At 37.1% G+C, this 21147-nt stretch overlaps 1 protein-coding gene across 2 annotated transcripts in view; it reads right to left on the reverse strand.

Annotated features, from left to right (window-relative positions):
- Positions 1-386: 386 nt before the first annotated feature.
- Positions 387-21147, reverse strand: part of PAPSS1 (3'-phosphoadenosine 5'-phosphosulfate synthase 1) — a 40853-nt gene continuing 20092 nt past the window's right edge. For both annotated transcript variants that reach the window (XM_041480067.1, XM_041480068.1), the window contains exons 6-12: positions 20993-21106; positions 18932-19043; positions 15802-16007; positions 13529-13664; positions 11894-12162; positions 9857-10086; positions 387-1422 (exon numbers count right to left, since the gene is read on the reverse strand). In XM_041480067.1, the coding sequence (XP_041336001.1) occupies positions 1284-1422; positions 9857-10086; positions 11894-12162; positions 13529-13664; positions 15802-16007; positions 18932-19043; positions 20993-21106 (1206 nt within the window). In that variant the 3' untranslated portion in view covers positions 387-1283. The remainder of the gene's footprint in view (positions 1423-9856; positions 10087-11893; positions 12163-13528; positions 13665-15801; positions 16008-18931; positions 19044-20992; positions 21107-21147) is intronic.

Consider the following 21147-nt stretch of genomic DNA (forward strand, 5'->3'; position numbering starts at 1 on the left):
AATCTAGATGAACACATGCTCATCCAGTATCAAAATTCTAACAATTTTGAGCTGGTTCTTTCTATATACACTGTTTAACTGTATATTCACTGTTTAAAGTAAATTTCTGTGACAAGAGTATGAGGTAGTTTCTAGCTAAGAGAGGTTATGATTGTTCCACTGATTACCTGCAAATGCTTGAAAAGACACCAATAAGTCAGTGTTACTTTACACATGAAGAAGTGTTTTACTTTTCACTTCTTATGTTTCTTCAGGATTTTTGAAGAATCCTAAAAGAACATGTGCTTTGTCTTTAAAGCAAGCAAAGCTGACTTACAAGATTACTCTTTGGAGACCTTGAAAAACAGAAAATCAATATCTGAACAAAGCATTTTTACCACAGGAAATGCTAAAATCTAAGAATTTTCTTTATTTTTCTTGCAATAATTAAACATGAAATTAAGTTTGGGCTATCATGCTTTTAAAAAAGTTGTAGTAGGCTGATTAAGTATATCTGGAATCAAAAACCAGTAAGTTACATCAAATGAAACAAAACATACTCTACTGACACCTATGGCAGCAAGCATATACAAAAACGGTATGTGAATTTGTTAACAATTCAAAGTCAAAATTAGATATTTTCTTTTATTCATTACTTGGCCATCTTCACAGGTCCACAGCAGAAGAGAAACAACGTACAATAAACTCCAAAATTAAACAAAGAAAGCAAAATTTTAATTACGCTACATAAAAAAACCCTTCTGCTTTTTGATTACATATAATCAGAAATAAATTTTAAGTGCTTCTGGAGATGATAATGATGAGTTAAAGATGAAGACATTTTAACAGATGTTTTGAAACATTCTTTACTTTTTTGATTTATAGATAATCTATCCATAGTTAAAGGATTAACTCTTACATTTTCTTCTACAAACTACTAAAACCAGACACTACCCAGCAGCTTAAATAACATATGAAAAAGCTGCATCTATTTAACAGCTGCAGAACTCAGGACAGAAGCAATAAAATATAAAAAAAAAAAAAATACAGGAGTTAAAAATCCTACTGCAAGAATATTAACTGTAATAAAAGAGAAGACATTAAAACCAGCAGCTAGTTAGGTGCCAGGACATAATAGAACCCATAAGGGCAGGCAAAGAATGATGCTAAGTTAGGAAGAAAGAGTCTGTTTTCAGAGAACTTCCTGACAGACACCACAACAAAGCAACATGAATGGTGACTGTGTGGTCCCCTTCTCGTAAATAAATCAGGCGTCAAAGGTTGATCTGCAGTTAATAAGAGGTCTAAGCCTTCTCCAAGGATTTGTAGTATTCTGTCAGCACAGTCCAAGCCTTGGGAGCCATGAAGCCTTCCGGAGGGTTTTGTCCTTCCCGAGCCAGCCTGCGCATGCGGGTCCCCGATATAAAATCAAAGTCTTCATGGCTGAGAGAAGGGGTGGATGAAAAGGGAGGGAAAAAAGAACATACTTTAAAAGCAGGCAAAGTTGCTCATACTCCTTCTACTTTCTTGATAATTTATACATTTTTTTCTTGGGAGTATAATGCTGCATAGCAGCTGTCATTTCAAGGCCAGCAATGGCAGTAAATCTCAGGAATATACATCTTCTACAATATCCAGCTTTGGTAACTCTCCAGGTTTTAGCAGCATGGTGCAACTGAACCCCTGTGGACTGAATTCAGTCTGTGCTTCCATTGAGCCTGGCTTGCTCTCCGTGGGGAAACAAACTCCTGTTGAAGAAGAACCATCTACTCTACCTACTGTCTGAGCCCCCTGCCAAGGCAACAGCAGCATTTACACCTTGTCTTGCCAGGGCAGGAGACCAGCCTGATGAGCTGGCTGAATGTTCTCGTCCTGGTTCAAGGAGGTTGTTTCAGTGCCACTAGAGAATGTGTAAAAAAAATTCGTGTAACGTCTTAGTGAGGGACTGTTTGGAGAACAGATAAAGTAAAAGCCTCAGAATCTAGAAGCAAGCTTCTCAGCTGTGCCTTTGCAAGACACTGAGCACACATATACGTATTTATGTACATCAATAACCTGGCATATACAGTTCAAAATAAAGAGAAAAGCAATGGAATAATAAAAATTCCTTCCCCTAAGATACCTTTCAAAAAAAAAAACAAAATTCAGTTGGAGAAATGCAAAACTAAACAAAAATTAGGACTGTTTACCATTGTTAACGTAAGATTCTAAATTATTAACTTCTCAGGTATGTGGTCATAAGCAGCAAACACTCCACAAATTCAATTACTCCTCACAGGACTGAAACAGTAAAAGCAAGACAAGAATGCCAGAGTTCTATCAAATGCTCCAAGGGAAAAAATATGTATTTCTAAATTAAATATGCAATTTTACTTATGCCATTCATTCAATTTGCAACATGTATGCATTACTCATTCTTTACTTGTCTGTTTGAAATAAAAACCAAGTATTGATCTCAGATGTACATGCCTTAGACAGAGACAGGAGCCAAGTGTGCACATCAGAGGGCAGAACTTGGCTCTAAGTGCTGGTCTATGCTCAGTAGGGTATGGAAGCTAGCAAGATGCAGAAAGCATTCCTCAGTTCCCTCTCACAATAACACTAGTTCCATAACTTTTTGATTTGGACTGTATACATTTACACACCAGCACTGTCATACATGCTCTTTTCTTGTTGCTCTAAATTTGGGACTGTGGGTTCCTGAAGTGTCACAAGACAAAAAAACCCTACTGTGCTTTAGTCCTGCAAAATATAAATTACATAAAAATGAAAATTTAAACTTGGTGTAGCTCCATGGGAGAAAAAGTTGGCACTGCTATTTATAACATCTGAAAATTTTATTCCATAGCAGAGAGATATCTGCTGTTCACTAACACTGCCTTGAAGGTAACTTGAGTGCTTTGTAAAGAACTATTTATATAAAATGATAAATCTGGTTAATTCTGTCAAAAAACTACTAAGTCTTCAGATGATCAGGAAGAGAAGAGTAAAGCAAGTCCTGTGAAGTTTCTCCATGTGTGTTTTCTCCACACGAAAGCTGGACCATTTAAAAAAAATAAAAAGGTGCTTTAGTCCTCCTTGTTTCTTAAGTCTTCAGAAAAGCACTCAATTTTGCCCCATACCCTGCAAGTGAAATAATGCTACCAAACTACTATATTTAGATATGTCACAGAAGTTCACTTCAATAACATATACACCTCCTTTAGCTGCTTCTTATCCCTAGTTGCACAAAAAGCAGATGAGAAGCAGAGATACCAAGGAAGAGAGAAACATGAAGCTAAGGAGATCTACAGAAATTATAAAAAAATGAAAGAAAAAAGTGAGTGAGCATCATATCAGAAATACAGTACATTCAGCATGTCATAATATTTCTAAAAATGTTTCCAAAATACTATCAAAAATTAAAATGTGCTAATGATGTCCTCACACTATCCTGAAGACCTATTTTGAAAGGGTTTTTCTTTGAAAAAAAAATACTTAAATTAGTAATTGCTGAAGTAACTCAAACGGAGCCTTGGCAGTATATACACAACAAGACAGTATTTTTTGCCTTTTAAAAAATTACTGCATTTACAAATGTCAATAAAATTTCAGAAACTGAGATTCCTGCTAAGGAGAAAAATCTTATCAGTACTGCGACCACTGTGGCATGATGTGACCCACTAGCATTTTGAAATAAAACATATCAATGAGTAATTTGATTTAGCAGAAGGAGACAGTAAAAGCAGTCACCAAGAAATTTCATTCAGAGTGAATTTTAAGGACACTAAGAGTTACTCTAGATAAGGTGGATTTGAGTGGAACATGAGAGGGGGAAACATTTGACCCTTAAAGATGCTATAAAAAAAGTCACTCAAATTCCATTCTTGTCAGACTTGAAATGACCCTCAATGAAACTTTATATAAGCCTTTTCTGAGTATGGCATTTAAGTGCCTTTGAAAATTTTGCTCAGTAGCTCCTGGAATCAGCTTTTTTTTAGCCAGACTGGATGCTACTAAATACTTGTAACATTGACTTGACCTTCTACTGCCAATTGAGTTTGACTGGTACTAACACAATACTTTGTGCCACAGCAATTAAAAGCATTCTCCAAAAAGAAAGAGGAAAATAAGTCAGAAATAAAACCACAACAAAAATTTGTCAACAGAAAAACAGTCCTAGAACATTTCACACTGAGGACCGGTATTTTCTCTGTGGCATAGCATCCTAGAACTCTACTACACTCACAGTGTGGAAAAAAACCATACCTACACACACTGTGAAATTTTCTTACTTATGGAGGACAGGGATTTCAGAGACCTTCAGAGACCTTTTGTCCTGTGACAAAACAAGGATATCATGAGTTTGCAAGGAGGAAGTGACTGCCACAGGCCTACATGAAACCTCCTGTGCTGGACCTCTGAGGTGTCAAAACAGTGCATTAATACAGTAACTGGAGAGAACATTGCTTCTGCTTCAGTATTCCCTACAAATTTAATCTAACTATAGACCACATTACATAGTAGATTTTTCATCTGGGAGCACTAAAGATCAGTCAATCTTGGGAATCCTGACCTCCTCTTAGTTATTTAGCATGGTGCAAATGATCTTCTAGGAATTCCCATTCTCTGTGGAGGGCAATGTCTAGTGCTTTCAAGGTCTTAAAGAATTACTCTTAAATACAAGACTCATAATAAAAGTACAGACCATTCATTCACAGTTTTGCCTGGGGTTTTTACAGTTTTGCCTGGGGTTTTTTTTTTTTTTTTGTTTTTTTTTTTTTTTTTTTTTTTGGGGGGGGGTTTTTTTTTTTTTTTTTTTTTTTTTTTTTTTTGTTGGTGGTGGTTTTTTTTTTTTTGTTTCTGTTTTTGTTTTTTTGGGATTTTTTGGGTGGTTTTTTTTTTTAGGCAAATAGAATAGGAAAATAAAACAATAACATGACTTATTCTCCCTCGTCTGTCTTCAAAACAACTATGATATTCTACTCAACTAGTAGACTTCAGACTAATGTCTGGGACAATTCAGTCTCCTTATCTGGGGTCCAATTCTAACCTTAAATCCTTTCTAGAAGGACTTTCTCTGAATTTAAACTTGCCTTTGCAGCACCAAGCCATGACTTACATCATAACTCATACAGGAAGTCTACATTGTGCCTTGGGAATGAATGTCCCATGATGCTGAATGAACCAGCTAATGCCAGCTAGGTTCAAATCCCAACCCGCCAGGAACAAACTGTTTGTGAAGTTAGAACACAATATTCTGATTAATATCAACATATGCAAAGCAAATCCTTCCCTAAAACTTTTCTGACTGGCAGGAGGGTTTAAGTCTCCTGCCCTGATGCAGCGTTTCAGTGTATCCTACATTATGTACTAATGGTAATTGAAAAACTGTATTTCACATAACTAAAAGAGAACAGTCAAGTGTGCTTATTGCAGCCTCTTACTACCACTTTAAAAAACAAATCTGAGAACAGTATGTACTTAGTTGGAGCAGCTCTCCTATAAGTAGGATTTTATAGTGTTAAAGCAGTAATGACAACCATATTAACAGTCCCGGGAAAAAAGATGTAAAGTTAAAATCTCTCTTCACAGATACCCATGCTTCATTTACATTTTATATGATAGCATAAACAATCTGCTCCAGTCACCTTACTTATGGGTTTATTTTAGCTAAAATGTTCTCTTTGATTTTCTTTCAGGCAAAAAAAAAAAAAAAAAAAAAAAAAAAGTAATTTAATTCCAAACACTGTTGTGGCTTTTTTACTTGTCAGAATGATTTCCTTTCTTAATTGAGTTTTTTCTCAGCAGCAGTCTGTGGCTGCATTTTATAGGACTGATCTTCATAAAGAATTGGGAATCTCTGCTCACAAAACCAGCTTCTATTATTGAGCCACTAATCCCAAATTACACTTGTCTGTGGTAACTGTTTGTGAGGCCTTTTTGGCTGAAGAAGCACACTAACTGATTTTCTGAAGGAATTTCAGCAGTGGGTAAGCTTTTTTTGGGGGGGGGAGGGGGTGGTGGGTAGTGGTGTTACTTGTTGGTTTCTTGGTTCTTAGGTTGTTTTCTTTACACTTCACTCTACCAACCATTTACAGGTCAGCCATTCATTTTTAATTACTCCATTACAACTAGAGTTCTTACTATAAACTTTTCCAAAACACATTTGGATATATTCAATTATAGATCAAAAATTTTATGAAATCTAAAAGTGCAAAAACTTTGATAAGGACTATAACAACATTCATGCTAGCTTTTATATGTATTAATTCAGAATTCTATGCAAGTGGAAACGCTCAAGCTTCCCACACAGAAACTTAGATTAGGCTTTCTATCTGACTTGAGCAAGAGCAAAAATGGCAATTTTATTTTTATTATCCTCATTTTGACCAAAGGGAAAAGAAAATGAAATTAGCTCTACCTGTGCTGCTACACATCACTTCAAATGCATTCCTCAAATCACTCTCCTAGATCTAAGTTTCAAATTGTTTTTCAAAACATAAGTTTCAAGAGTTCACTTTCATGAGGTGCTAAACCTAGTTCTAAGATGTCCAAGAAACAAATTTAAAATTGTGTTGGCTTCATGAGGTAAAACATGAATATAATTCCAAGTCATTGATTGTTCATATGCCTTAACATTCTAAAGGGTAACTTTGTTTAAACAATTTATACAAGTTAAGCTTTGTGCATCACTTTGCAACTACAGTTGTTGTGCAGCTGTTACCAAGGCTTTCAGGTCAGTCTTTCCTTACCCTCTTTCCTCACAGACAATGCTCTGTTATCCTGAACGCAACCATGATATTTCTGCCTTTCCTTACTGACAGGGGCCAAGAGGCTTCAGCTCCCACACAGCACCACAGCAGCTCAGCACTGTTAAGCAGCAGCACGAGGTCCTGACACACCAGATCAGCAGTCTCCAGACTGGTCCCAAGCAGCCTCTGGGTCAGCTGAAACTCCAAGGGCAGCACATGTTCTGGAGGGTACTAACAGAAGTGAGAAACAAACTGACCTTCTATACCAACTCCACTAAACTGTGCTTTGTGTCACCTTTGGGAGCAGAAGTCCTTAAGCACAATAACCTCTTGGAATCACAACATACCAGAGAAGTGAGGACCTTTGGCACTAATTTGGAGGCAGGGCCAGTGTAGGTTTTTTGGTGCTTCCCAGGCTTGCCAGCAAGGTCATGAGCAGGTCAGGCACAGCCAGGTCTCACACAGCTGCCCAGCACCTTACTGGAGGCAGCTGACCAGTGGCGACCCAGTCTCTGAACACCCATCCCCACAGGCATACAAGGAAGGCTGTCAGCAAGTGTTACACTTTTCTCATAAAAGCTGAGCAAACCAACTCTCTGCCACTGCTAATTCTGCAGCCACAGCTTTTCAGACATCCCTCTGGCAGCTGGACCAAGCTTTTGGTAACCTCTCACCATGAGCCAAAGATTCATCTACCACCATCCTCATGTTAGGACTCAGAAGCCAAAAGATATTTCACTAATAGCAGCAAAGAGCCCAACTGCAATAACCTCTGCATGTCTCTGCTGCCAAGCCAGGTGTGGGTGTGACTCTACCAAAGGTAGCAGATGGGATCTACTACGGTTTCTCACAAGTACCTTCCCAAACAGAGGAGGCCAGGAAGCCTGAAAGAACAGAAGAGATGATCACACAGGGAAAGAATAACTACACCCAGCAGCTAAGACACGCAGCCAGCTATAGCTCAGTCCAAGGGAAACACCCTTGTTATAAGCTTCCATACATTCATTAGTGATGTAAATTCTGGAATTCTCTAGTTGGCTGCCAAGTGTCCAAGCCTCAAAAATCTGAGAAAGGTGCAAGAGATACCAAATTATTATTTTCTGATACAAGTCACAGCAATGCTTCTAAGCATACAACGCTCCTTCCCACATTTTCACGCTGTGTTTTTCACCAAGTGAGCTCAGGAAATATTTCCACAAACATCACCATTTCACATCCAAGGGTCTTCCACCAGTACTGATCATCTCATAATTCCAAGCAACCCTCTCTTCCCTGCCATCCTCCTTGCAGAGTGGAACACCACATGGTCCAGGAGTCTGCCACATTTTCAGCATTACACAGACTATGTTGAAAGGCAGCCAGCTGCACCCACCCAGGCTCTAGCTCTGTCTGGAGCCTACCACAGTGCTCCGTCTGGCAGGCAGGAGCAGGGACGGGAGCCTGCACGTGTCCGCATTGCCATCTAGAGGATTGCTGCCACACACCAGCGCATCTACAAACAGTATCCAGGGCAAATGGGACAGGACTCATGGGCTTTCATCCTGACAGCACCAGGGCAGAACTGCACATTAGTGGCAGCATGGTCTATTTTCCATGACAGGTATAGAACCATGAAAAAAGGTGCCCCAAACCAAGGTTTCATAGACACAGTGAAAGGGTGCACATGATGCAGTCTGTGGCAGAAGGCAAAATCTGCTCCCACTGATTTTCATTTAAAAATCTCCAAGAGTTGTTTGGGGTTTTTTTTTAATCATTTGCTATGGCTAATGACAGAGGTATAATTTTACTAATTTTACTTGATTCAAATCACATCTATCCTGCTAAGAGTACAGCATTGATGATCAGAGAATCAGTATTCTGAATTTTGGCCTGTCACATTGCTACTCCCTTACTATTCTAATTTAGTAAGAATTGACAAACCGATAAAACTACTTCACTTTGATGTTTCTGTATTGAAGCATGACCAGCAGGTCCAGGAAGGTGATTCCTCCCCTTTACCCCACTCTGGTGACAGCCCACCTGGAGTACTGCATCCAGACCTAAGGATCTTAACATAGAAAGTCCATGGATCTAATGGAGTGAGTCCAGAGGAGGGCAAAAATTTGATCAGAGAGCTGGAGCACCTCTCCTCTGCAGACAGGCTGAGTGCTGCAGTTGTTTAGTCTGTAGAAGAGAAGGCTCCAGGGAGACCATATAGTACCTTCACATTCCTAAAGAAAGTTATAAGAGAGCTGGAGAGGAACTTTTTGCAAGGGCCTGTAGTGATAGGAGAAGGAGGAATGACTTCAGACTGAAAGAATGTAGGTTTAGATTAGATATTAGGAAGAAACTCATTCCTGTGAAGGTGGTGAGGCTGCCCAGAGAAGTTTACATTTCATTACCAACTTCAGCTACAGTTTAATGTAAAACAAAAGTACATTTCAATAATCTGAATAAAGAGGGTTAAATTTAAATGACAAGTCATCTTTCCAGTATCATTCATTGTCATCAGAGCAACACATACACTACATTTTGGACACTGCTATCCCACACAAGGGGAAAATAACATTGAAATATGCATACAGAAGGTGAAATGAACTGTTCTGTAATTGGATTTTTATTAAAAAAAATAAAAAAATAAAAAAAAACAAAAACAGCTGAAAACCCCGGGACACAGAATATTCTTAGGGCATCATTGTGCTTTATTACTAATAGAGAAAATAGCTATTTGTCACCCCGTCTTGTCCACTTTTTTTTCCATGCTGCACACTCTCCCTGCATCTCTTCCCTCCTATCTGATGCACACCTGACACCTTCTTTAGAAAGACAAAGCAGCAGAAAGCTAATCTTACCATTATAATAAATAATAATATCTTTCCCTGGATTTACCAATCTGTGCCATTATGCTCCAGAATCAGAGAAACCCCTGTACCTAGGGAGCCTTCACGTGGCAGCTAAAGTTAGATCAGGTAGTTGCACTGTGAACCAAATCACGCTGAATTCAAGCTACATTTGTTCTAAAAGCTACATTGATCTAAAACCCATCTAAACACTGCCCTATTTGAGCAACACTAATTTAATTATAAACAATTTTTTTTTTAATCTGGTCAGGGGTAAGAGGCACCTATTGCTCAAAATTTTCTTAAAATGAAAATACAACTTACTGATCAGAGTCATAATAATCCATGCACTTCTTTTTTTTATTATAGGCTGCGACCCTGAAGGGTACAATTTCCAGTGCTCGGAGGCCTGGAGCCATTGTGAGCACTTTGGCACCATGGGTTGGTTCATACAGATCTTTCCCAGTGTCAGGGTGTGGCATCCCTGCTGGATCTCGCCCTACAATGTAGAAGTTAGCTCCTGCAACCATCCGGGATCTGCAGTGCCACTGAACCTGCAACAGAGACAGGAAAAACAATTAACAGAAGAAAAGGCTCCAAAACTGCAGCTTCAAAACGGGCATGCACTCTGTAACTACTATGTTTTCCTTAATCAGATGTGATTTTTATTATGGAGCCACTACATAATAAATAACCAGTTAAGTAGATCAACATCAAACTTACAGCTAAAACATACTATCCCCTTTTTATCTGCACAGTAGGTACTCACAAAGTTACTTCAGCACCATCTACACACTCAGACAGAAAAACCACCCATGGTCAGCATTTTCAACTTGTACATGTGGCAAGGATGTTGTTCAAGGCAAAACTAAGACTTTGTTTGCATGAACATTAAAGCCCAAAGGACACATAAACCAGGTACACACTGCACATGAATGCTTGTAATAGCTTAACTTTCCTAGGCAGGTGAATTTATTGCATTTTGATACAGCTTTGCCTTACAGAACTGCTTCTTTTCTTCCAAGGCACTTGTCAGGAATGTTAAAAATACAAAAAATGCTAAACTGATAGTTATTAGACTTGTCCATTAGGATTTTTAAAGACTGGAAGAACACATACACCCTGTAGATAACCATATTACCAGCTGCTTGTTCTTCTGTAAAGCACTTGTTCTACAGAAACAGATCTAGTACCAATAACTTTTAAATAACCTATGGGAAATTATTAAAGAACTAATATTTCTTATTACTTCAATAAACATTACTGCCAGGCTGTACTCTGAGGTCACTGGAATTGACCTCATAGGTCATAGGAGGAGAAAAATAGGTAAGGAGAAAAATTATATCCTGTTCAGAATAGGGAATGTGGATTTTGTTCCTTCTCACACATAATAAGGTAGAAGATTTCTGTAAATTCTTACAAAAGGCCTATGGAGAACAGCAGAAGATTCCCCACATGAACTCACTCACATACCTCAGCTAGATCTGGACTGCAGTTTTTTCTCTGGACTGAAAGGCAGTGAAAGCTCTGTTTGATCAGTCAACTGGCCAGCAGAAAATAAGTGGCATCTGTCTCATTTAACTTCACTAGCAAGATCTCCTATCTATGAAAAAAGCTACCCCAGAGTTAACCTCAGAGCCTGGTCAGAATTTGAACTTCCTGTGAGAGTCAAGGTGGAGGCCAGCAAGGAGGGAAAAAAAAAAGAAAAGTTAAAAAAAAAAAAAAAGGAATGAGATGGAGAATCAATATCCCCTCAAAGAACTGTCCTCAACTGAGAACATTTATTCTTTCTGCTGCCTCCCACAAACCCCTAGGGACTCCAACCCTAGACCTGGCTCCTAAATAAAGTGTTGCCAAAGAATTATTTCATACAAAAGCCTCAAAACAATTCTCTCTGAATTAAGTTTGCCAAAAAATAAACAGACTGCTTTTTTCTTAATATGTGAATGCCCCTCCAAACATACAAACTTCTTGCTTAACAATCATAAAACTTAAGTATTTTTAACATTCAGGACAATCACTTGGTATGTCAACACATCTTATAATTCCTTCTGAAAAAGACTGTAAAAAAAGGAGGCGGGATGAAATTATTATCATACCCTTGTAACTGTAAAGAAAGGAATCTATAAACACAATATTTTCTCCCACCATTTCCAGCAAAATCCTCCAATATAAAAGTTTCTTCAGAAGATAATGTCTTGGTTGGTGACAGAGACTTGATAATCTACTTTCCCAAGCAAAATCAGCCTCCTCCCTCCCTCCATTAAAACAACACAACACACAAACACCAGACATCACACAGAATATTTTAGTGCGCTATCAAAAGGGTTTTGTTTCACTTGAAACTCCTGATGTATTTACCTCAGTTGGTCCTGCATACATCATGGGGGAAGGGAATATAGCTACCACTGTTGTTTCTGGATTCAGGATTCCCTCCTCCAGTACTGCAGCATGCTGCTTCATGCGCCACATAAGAGGAACATCATCCTCCTTTGTCCAGCCTCCAAGGGGGTGCAAGAGCAAAACCGGGCGCCGGTAGCCACGCTCCAGAAGCTGCTTGTGAGTGTCCTGCATTAAAAGAGCGTGCCCATTGTGCACAGGGTTGCGTAACTGGAAGGCAAAGACAGCATCTGTGGAGGAAAAAAAAAAGACAAAATATATAAGGAAAGTCATTTTATCAGCAGTTGTACAGCCACAGAAAAATCTTCAGTACATGCTTTCCTCTGAGCTCTATTAAACAAGTGTAATAGCAGTGCTCACAGGTCATTAAAGAATTATCGATTATTAAAAAATCACTGTAAGCAAAACTAATAAAAAACAACCATACAAAAAAAAAATCAGCTTCCTTAATTTTTGAATTTTCTGCAGAATTACTCCGGTTTCTCCAAGAGCTATAATCTTCTATTTGGATTTTTCACTTACATAAGGGTATTGCATTCTAATAAGAAATAAAACTATGCTACCTAACTAAGGTACCTATGCTACCTTAAAGTCTAAATATACCATCAAGAGAACAAATGGACCTGTTTGGAACAAAACTAAAAAAAGGGGATTTAATGTTCCCTACTACGTTTCCTTCACCTTAGTTTAGGAGATTTTAAGCGGCAAGAACAAAGCCAGACTAACTGCTATTCCAGAGTATTACAAACCCTTCAATGAAAAGCCCTGCCACAACCAGGATTTCTCTCTCCTGCAAATTCAGATGAACTAAAGTGCCCTGCAAGACAACAAAACCACTGTAACAAGAGATTTTCCAATATGGAACCAATGAAACCTAGAGAACAGTCATCTTTCAGATCTCAAATATGTGTTTGTTTAGGGATTAGCCAAAAGACTGATATTGCAGACCTACAGCTCCTACACAGAACAATGACAGCAGCTCAGGACCAATTGTGCTTTGCATTTTCAATGTTAATCTCTCTCCTCACATTTACAAGTGCAGCTGCCTGCCAGTCACTGCCACAGTGAAACCAGCATGTTTGTTCTCTGCTTTATCATTCCTCAGCCTCTTACTTATCTGCCTAACACAACCACTTTTGTGAAAAAAATTGTTTTATTTCTTGTGCTGGAAAGAAACTTGGCACCAGCCTACCTGCACTACTTTCATAAGCCTTGCTCCCCAGAAGCAGCATGGAAAAGACTTAAAAAGAGCTGAGCATGAAAGCGCAGCATTCAACCATACCTCTGTAGTTTTGGCCAAACATGATCTTTAAATCACAACTTACCACATTTTAACATTATCTTTTCTTGCATTACTAACATGTCTACACTGCATGGAAAGATAAAGTTCAGAACCTCAGGCATTACCAGCTTCTGTTATGTATTTAGGCAATGCAATTCCTGAGATCATAAAAATTATTTCTATTAAAAGCAAAGAATACCACCCACCAGAGCATTCAAAATTTTCATCCTTGAAACAATGCCAGCCACAGTGGTGGCAGCAGACATTTGGATAAGCCTCTGCAGGAAGAAAGAAAGCAAAAAAAATTTATTCACCAGCATTCATTTCCTTGAATTTCTGCCTTAGCTCAGCTGGAGTGAGGCGGTATTGATCAAGTCCATCATTCCAATAAATACGATCAAGGACCTGTAGATCTCCACCTACAAGCCAGTTCCCTTGCTCCATAACCATCTAAGAAAAGAAAGAAAAATCCATGTCAGGATTAGTTATCAACTTCTCCTGAGTATCAAGAGCATTGCAATGGTGACACATCTTTACCAAGGATCGTGTTCCAGGTTAATTTTATTTGACAGTTGGAAGTCAAGCATCAGTGTTAAAAAAATGGAAAAAATTCACTGAAGCATAGTCCAGACACGTTATGCCATGATGCAGGAGAGATGCACAAACCTTCAGTAGGCCTTTCTTTCAAAATTGAGATAATATAAAGAAATGCAAACAGCCAATATTCTTAACCAACACTGGATGACAAACAAAGATAGTGTCTCAAAAGCCTTGTCTATTACACTTTATTTAGCATATATTAGCATATATTTTTATTAGCATGTATTTTAAAATTTAATTACAACACAGCAATACAATGAAGTTGCACACTTAATAGCTATTGGTCAAAGCAAATGCTATTGCAGCATTTGTACTCTGTAATTTACAAGATTTACAATGCTGCAATACAAGATATTACAGCATTTGAACTCTGTAGTTTATGAGATTCTAGTCAGGAATAAAATAACAAACAAAACAATTCTGATTAACTACTCACCCACTTGAATCTACAAATAAAATCAGAACCTTTGAAGTGGAACAGCTTTTGGACTTGTTTCATGGTAGCAGTTTACTCAAGTAACAGATGTTGGACAGTCACTACTTTTTCTATATCTTTAAATATCACCCCACACTTTATCAAAAAATAATTATGGCAAGCTTCTTACATACTCTACAAAGAGCCATAGACATTACTGTGAAATTTTTAATTTCTAAGAATGTATTTTCTTTTGAAGATGAAATCACAAAAAACTTTCAAGTTTCATACACATTTCTGATAACTTTTTTAGTCTTATGCCATTTAGAAATGACAATAAATCTTGATATAACAGAAGATACTACATGCTAAACCTAAAAGCCAAGATGCGAAAATTAGGTGTGAGTTTTTCAATTTATTTTTCCTTTGACCTGCTGGAATTAAATGATGCGACAGTAACCATTCCATTCCTGAAGAAAATGCCAGATTTCGACATTCTTACCAAGGTGGAGGGAAGGTGTGATAATGATACGAAGATGAAAAAACTCTGCACTACACAATCTCTCAGGTACCCAAATATTTCTGATTAAGAACAGCCACCAAATTCATGTGCTGTCATGTTACTGCTATACACCCCCATACAGGCATAAGAATATAGTTCCTTGTTTTCTACATAAGAAGTAATTCAAATTTTGTCTGCATGAGATTTTCTTAGAATTTATTGGACCTGTGTTAAGTTTGCAATAAAGGGATAGTCTTATCTTCAACATCACAGAATGCATCAAGGGCTTTAAAAATCTATTAGTCATACAGACACTTTTAGAACATTTCAAGGCTTTTTCCCTTTTCAAATTTCATGATTTGAGGTTTGTTTGATTTCTCTTTACCTAATTTTATGTCATACCTGTAAACAAAAATACCTCAGAGACAAATGGGGAAATAAACATGTTTTGGCTCTGCAGAGCTAAGATGTAACATTCATATCAGCTTGCATAAGCCAACACAGCATTGTGGTGAATATATTACAATTAGAACATTTCAGTGTGACACACACATTAGGCCAAGATAATATGACATAACGAACACAATGGATGGGAAATTCCTCCCCAGAGAGTTAAACGATGAACTCTCCAGGAACAGGCCCTGTTTGAAAAACATCTAAAGCAGGCAGGTCTCTTGTGCACCACATGCAGGCAGAAAAGAAGTTTTCTATCCTTCACAATGCATATATCCACTGATTAAGGAGCTTTTATGATCCACCTGGTGACACAGAGTGACATGTTTTCTAGGCACACTGGAGGGCAAAGTTCCCTCTTCTGTAGCACAGATTCTACAGTACATTCTAAATTAATTTCATGTGTACACACTGACATTAGATTTTCACACTAAGTAAAGACTATTCAACAGCTGCACAGAAAAAAATTACTTTTGTTTCTGCTCAGATATTTTAACTAATTTTCAAAGTAGCTTTTTTCATCAAAGTACATCAATCACAGACATGCACTTCACTAAATTTGCAGCTCCACAACAGTACAGCTAATAGGACTAGATTTTCAACTTTTAAACACACACCTTGATATAGGGATGTTCCTTGCATGTGGTTCCCCACTGCCTAGCACAGCGTTCCTCTTTCCTGTGCTCGTAGAATTCGGGATTACGGAGAATGGCAACGCGGCGACCTTCATACACCAGTGCAATTGCTGTGCACCCATCGAGCCTTTCTTTGTCTTCCTGAGTAGCTGTTAGCACTATAGGCACTGACAGATTAATAACTCCCCCTGCAGAGGGAAGAAAAAAAGCCCTTTATCCTTAGTAACAGTCATCAATGTTATAGAAACCTACCTAATTAACAGGTTACTTGTAAGGCTGTAAGTGCATTACATGACAGGTAGTTGAAACACTTCATTTAACAGGGATTTAACAACTTTTAGAATGAACTCATACTTCCGTAAGATACACATGCTATAAAATTGAGCAAACATTGAGGATTGAGAGTCAACACAGTAGTGAAAATACAGCACAAGCACAATACACAGCAAGTACTTAGAGATGCACAAAAATATTTAAATTGCAAGGATACTACTTTTTGGGAATGTCAAATTAATACCCTTCCTAAGAATCTATATAGAAAGTAGAAACACACAAATAACATTTTAAAATAGATCATTTGAAATATCAGACAAGGTTGCTACTGGAGTGGATAATTAGTAAAAAGAAAATTATATTCTTAGTAGCCATACTTTTGGCCCTAAGAAAAACAAAATGCAATAGGAGTAGACAGATTAAGAGTCTTTATATGTGTTAACCAAGCATTTAACACATATAATTTAACTATTTCAAAAGGTGACTTTTGTTGTATACTTAAAAATGTATTCAGATTCAAGCATTTACCTTCCAGAAAAAACTGCTGACTCAGGCAAACATTTGCATAGCTTGTTCAGCTGAAAATTTACCAGCTACTTTACTTCTAAAACTAAGCCAATGTAGCTGAATTTTAAGGTTATGTGCAGTACTCCTTTTTAAGCACCTACTTCACTGCCAGATGCTGAAGTCTTGTTTTGCTTTTCTGCAAGAGTGAGATTTGAGAAACCCAGCAGAGTAAATATTCTAAGTCTTCTACAAAGGCTTGGGTTCTAAACTTTTGTGTGGTCTCCAGGAGAAAAGTCATGGACCCTTAAAGTTAATGGAGGTTTTGGCATTTGCCAAGACTCTAAAATAAGACTAATTTTGCTATTATTTAAGCAATATCTTTTTTATTAGGAAATGAAATTTCTTAGGAAATTAAAAATTATAAAGATGGATTAAAATATTTAGAGAAAAATAGATTCCCTTCTTTCATAATGTAAAACGTATTATGCATGCTGCGCATCTTCTCCTAAGTTCAGTCTTGGTACCCAGAGTTATTTTCAAAGCAACTAGGTCATAAAATTGAATTTGGCAGCAGTCACAGAGAGTGGCTTGACACCCCAAAATGGATAATTTAAAAAAAACTTACTTTGCAGACAAGTAAATAAATATTTCAAAGTATGAAGAGATGTCAAACCTCTTGATTATTTTGTCCATGACCAGCAAATAAATACGTAATATCTTCTACACTGTTCTTCAGCAACTGCACAAATGAAACTGAGGCAAGGCAGTGAAGCAAGTCTACTAAATCACAGATAAGCACAGTGTCAGGATGAGACTTTTCCAGACAATTTAATCTTCCAAGAGAGACTATCAACACATCTGCAGTGACTCCATAGTTCAGAAGTCAGTCAGTCAGAACAGTGCTTTTAAAGCCCAAAGAATGAGATGCATTGCATAGATGAAATAAGCTACTTCTGTCTCTTCAGAATCAAAGCCTTGCAAAAAAACTGCTGCTGTGAGACTCAAAACTAACATGCCAAGCAAGGAGGAAACTCTGAGGATGTTGTTTTGATTAACTGTTGCTATTGCTGCAAGTAAGCAAAGCAGTTTTAAGGCAATCATATTTTTCTAAGATTTACACATGTAAGTGCTGCAGTAGATCTCTAAAAAGAGGAAATCAGTAGCAGGACATCTCGAGAAACAATGATTTTATCCAAGCTTAGGACTGAAAATTTTTTCCATCAATAAGTTGCTATTTTTCATTACTTGTATTTTTTGTAGCACAGATGAGATACTCAAAACAACAGCAAAAGAAGTTTAAAAAACTGTTACATTGTTATATCTGAAACACTCACACAAGGTCTTAAATGACTTATAAAAATCCTGATTTACTGAAAATTACATGACAGGACTAGGACCTACAAGCTATTTTAGCAGCTGAGTGCATTGCATGTCATCTGCAGAGGACTTTTCACCTGGATGGATGTACAGAAGGCAAATTAAATGAGAGCAAAACTAGCAGCCCAGAATTATACTGCAAAGTAACAGGATGGCATTATGCTGTATAGGATAGCACCTAGACAAAAGGAAATTAAGAAATATAAGAAAGATGACAGATGTCTGTATCACAGAATTGAGAGAAAAGTGACTTCTTTTTGTTCTGCTCTTTGGTCTCTAGCAAGACAAGAGTGATGCAAAAGGAAGCATGAATACAGGAAAAGGCTGGAGTAAAACAGCCTTCAAAGAGGAATAAATGAAAAATTACAGAGGATCACAATCAAACTCCAAAATCTGAGGATGTTATGACTTACTATCTTAAACTTCTTAGCCAACTGGTAATGCAAAATAAAATTTATTCATTTAAATCATCCCAAGAAATTACTAAATCATAGTAATTCAATTACATGTGATAATTGTTCATACTCAGATTCTGATTTCACACTTGCAACAGCTCCAGCACTCAAGTCAGTTTGTTGTCCTTTCCTTCATTACTAATACCAAACAAATCCTTTGGTCACAGAGCTAAACAACAATTAAACTGCAATTCCAAATCCTAAAATCAATTTCTTCAAAACAAATTAGAAGTGTGCATTTTAGAATTAAATGATTTTCAGAAATTGTAAAGGCAAAAAGACAAAATATTCAAATTCTAGGATGATGGTAGGTATAAAAGGAACAAAACCATCACATTTAAAACTGCTTATTATAATATTCTATTCCCTTATCCCAGACCTGAAGTTGAGCACAAGCCTGATAATGTGTTACCACACCACCACTAAGAAGCAAAGCATCAAAAATATTTTAGAAGTATGATTAGTTTGCTTGGTTTTACAAATGGTGTGTTTTACCCTACCATCAAGGAGGCAGTCAAAGTGAAGGCACTGGAGGTATTCTCTCTCTCTCATAAAGCCATTCAGGGGTGTTGCCCAACCTTCTGCTAGCACTTGTACCCACTGCATATCCACCTTGTAAAGAAATTAAGAGATAGAGCAGATAAAAATTGCTGCTTAATTACTGGCATCAGGTATTAATCATAATAGATCATGTTTTAATTCTAAAATGCAGGACAGTACAAATGGAAGATTTCTCAGTGTTACAGCTTTTAATCACAAATAATTCAAAGTTTCTACAAGTAAGGAAAAAAAACCAACTTGTTCTTCACTGTTCATATTTTTGGCTGCTTTCCAGACCCTACACTCGATCAAATTTTCATGTGTTAAAAAACCAAACCAACAAACACACAACAAATTTTATTTGTAAATCTTGATAAAGTTCATCTTAACAAAATTAGAGAATCCCACTTGCCTTTATCTAACAAAACAAGACAACAAATATGTTAAAAAGCAAAAAAAAGAGCAAAAATAAGAACAATACATACAATTGCCACAAAAAAAAAAAAAAAAAACAACAGAATTATGAGTATAAATATTAAGAGATTTAATCTTTAAAGAAATGAGAAATAATTTTTTTTTTTCATAAACAATGAGACAATCCAGAAGTAAAATTCCCTCTGGACTAGTACTTATTTTAGTATGAGATATCAGTTTACACAGAATTTCCTTCCTTAGCACTCAGTCACACTATGACTTAGTGTGTGGTCTCCATTATTTCTGCATGTGCATTACTAAGACTTGGTCAAGTTTCTGACAAGGACAGGCTTTGCTTGTGCAAGTCTCTTTTGCAAAGGGCATGACTAATTTTATTACACTATTTCATTTATACTGAGGCAAGTACAAAACACAGTTTATTCCCAAGATTATATTAGATACTTTTTTGATATTTAACAAGCCAGTGGTTGGGGGCGGAGGGAGAAATGATTTGTTTTTCTAGATAGGGAGCAATTTAGAATGGGACCCTACTGAAGTGTAATAATGGTGACCTTAAGTATTTATGCCTCAACAAAGCAATGGTTTTACACAGATATATGTGAAAAAAATAGTAAAATGTGGTGAAAGGAAGTATCAATATTCATTACTAGTAGAAGACCAAGCAAATTTTAAAATTACTTAGTTCAATGCTTAGTTTGTCACCCCAATCCTTCAAAGTCCACTCATGATAGATGCTGAACTCTGAGCTTAGTCAGCACCTAGATAAAATGCTTAGCTTTAAGTTCTAGTAATACCATCAAAAAGCCAGTGAAAAAACTCATGCACTCCATCTGTGTTTAGGCTTAGTTATTCAGAAAAATGAATGAGGTAGAACAAAAACACAGCCAAAAGCAGCTTCATCTAATTGATCTGAGTTGAAAAATAATGCATTTAACCAAAATAAGAAGAGGGTTGATCAAGCTGTTCCATGCTTTTCTATATTCTCTCTGCTGGAAACCAGAAACACAGCACAAGTATGTTCCAATCAGAAAAAAAAAAAAAAAAAAAGCAATATAGTAGATCTGGTCATATCTTTGCAACTGTTTGAGTTTGGTATGTTTTTTAAAAGTTAATGTTGTTCAGCTGAAGGCTACCAACAGGACAAATCAAGAAGTAGCAATTGATTCCCCCTATATTTCTAGGCAATCACAATTCACAACAAAATGGTTTCTGTAAGTAAACTAAAAAAAAAAAAAGTAAACAATCCTTCTAGAAAATATTTCTCATATAAGGCATTCCAGGCATGGTTTCGTCCACGGATCTGGGGGGAGCGTGGGAGGTAATCACTGTAAATTTTTTCTCCAGGGTGGGGATAAACTAAGTAACACTATACCACACATTATTCATGAAAGTATGAAGATCAATTATCTCTGGTAAGTAAACAAAGAAACCACAGATGTTGTTGCTTTCATTCAAAGAAAGAGGGAAAATGTCTGTCAAGGTGTATTCTGTAACCAGTGCAGGTATTTCAGCTGCATCTACTTCCACTAAGCAACAGATCAGACTGTCCTTCAACTGCAGCAATGAGACACCTGAACACACAATACCTTATTTATTTCCAGGGTTAACAGAGACTCAGCATCAGTTTTGGCCAACTGTAGCTTGTTTTCTGGCACATAAAGCTCTTTCACCTCATAAGAGGCATCCACTGGTACAATGTCCTGTATAGAAGGAATAAAGAGAAATTAATGTTTGCTCAGAA

Source organism: Pyrgilauda ruficollis, unplaced genomic scaffold (genome assembly GCF_017590135.1).
Source record: "Pyrgilauda ruficollis isolate IOZ18807 unplaced genomic scaffold, ASM1759013v1 scaffold5, whole genome shotgun sequence".
Lineage (NCBI taxonomy): Eukaryota > Metazoa > Chordata > Aves > Passeriformes > Passeridae > Pyrgilauda > Pyrgilauda ruficollis.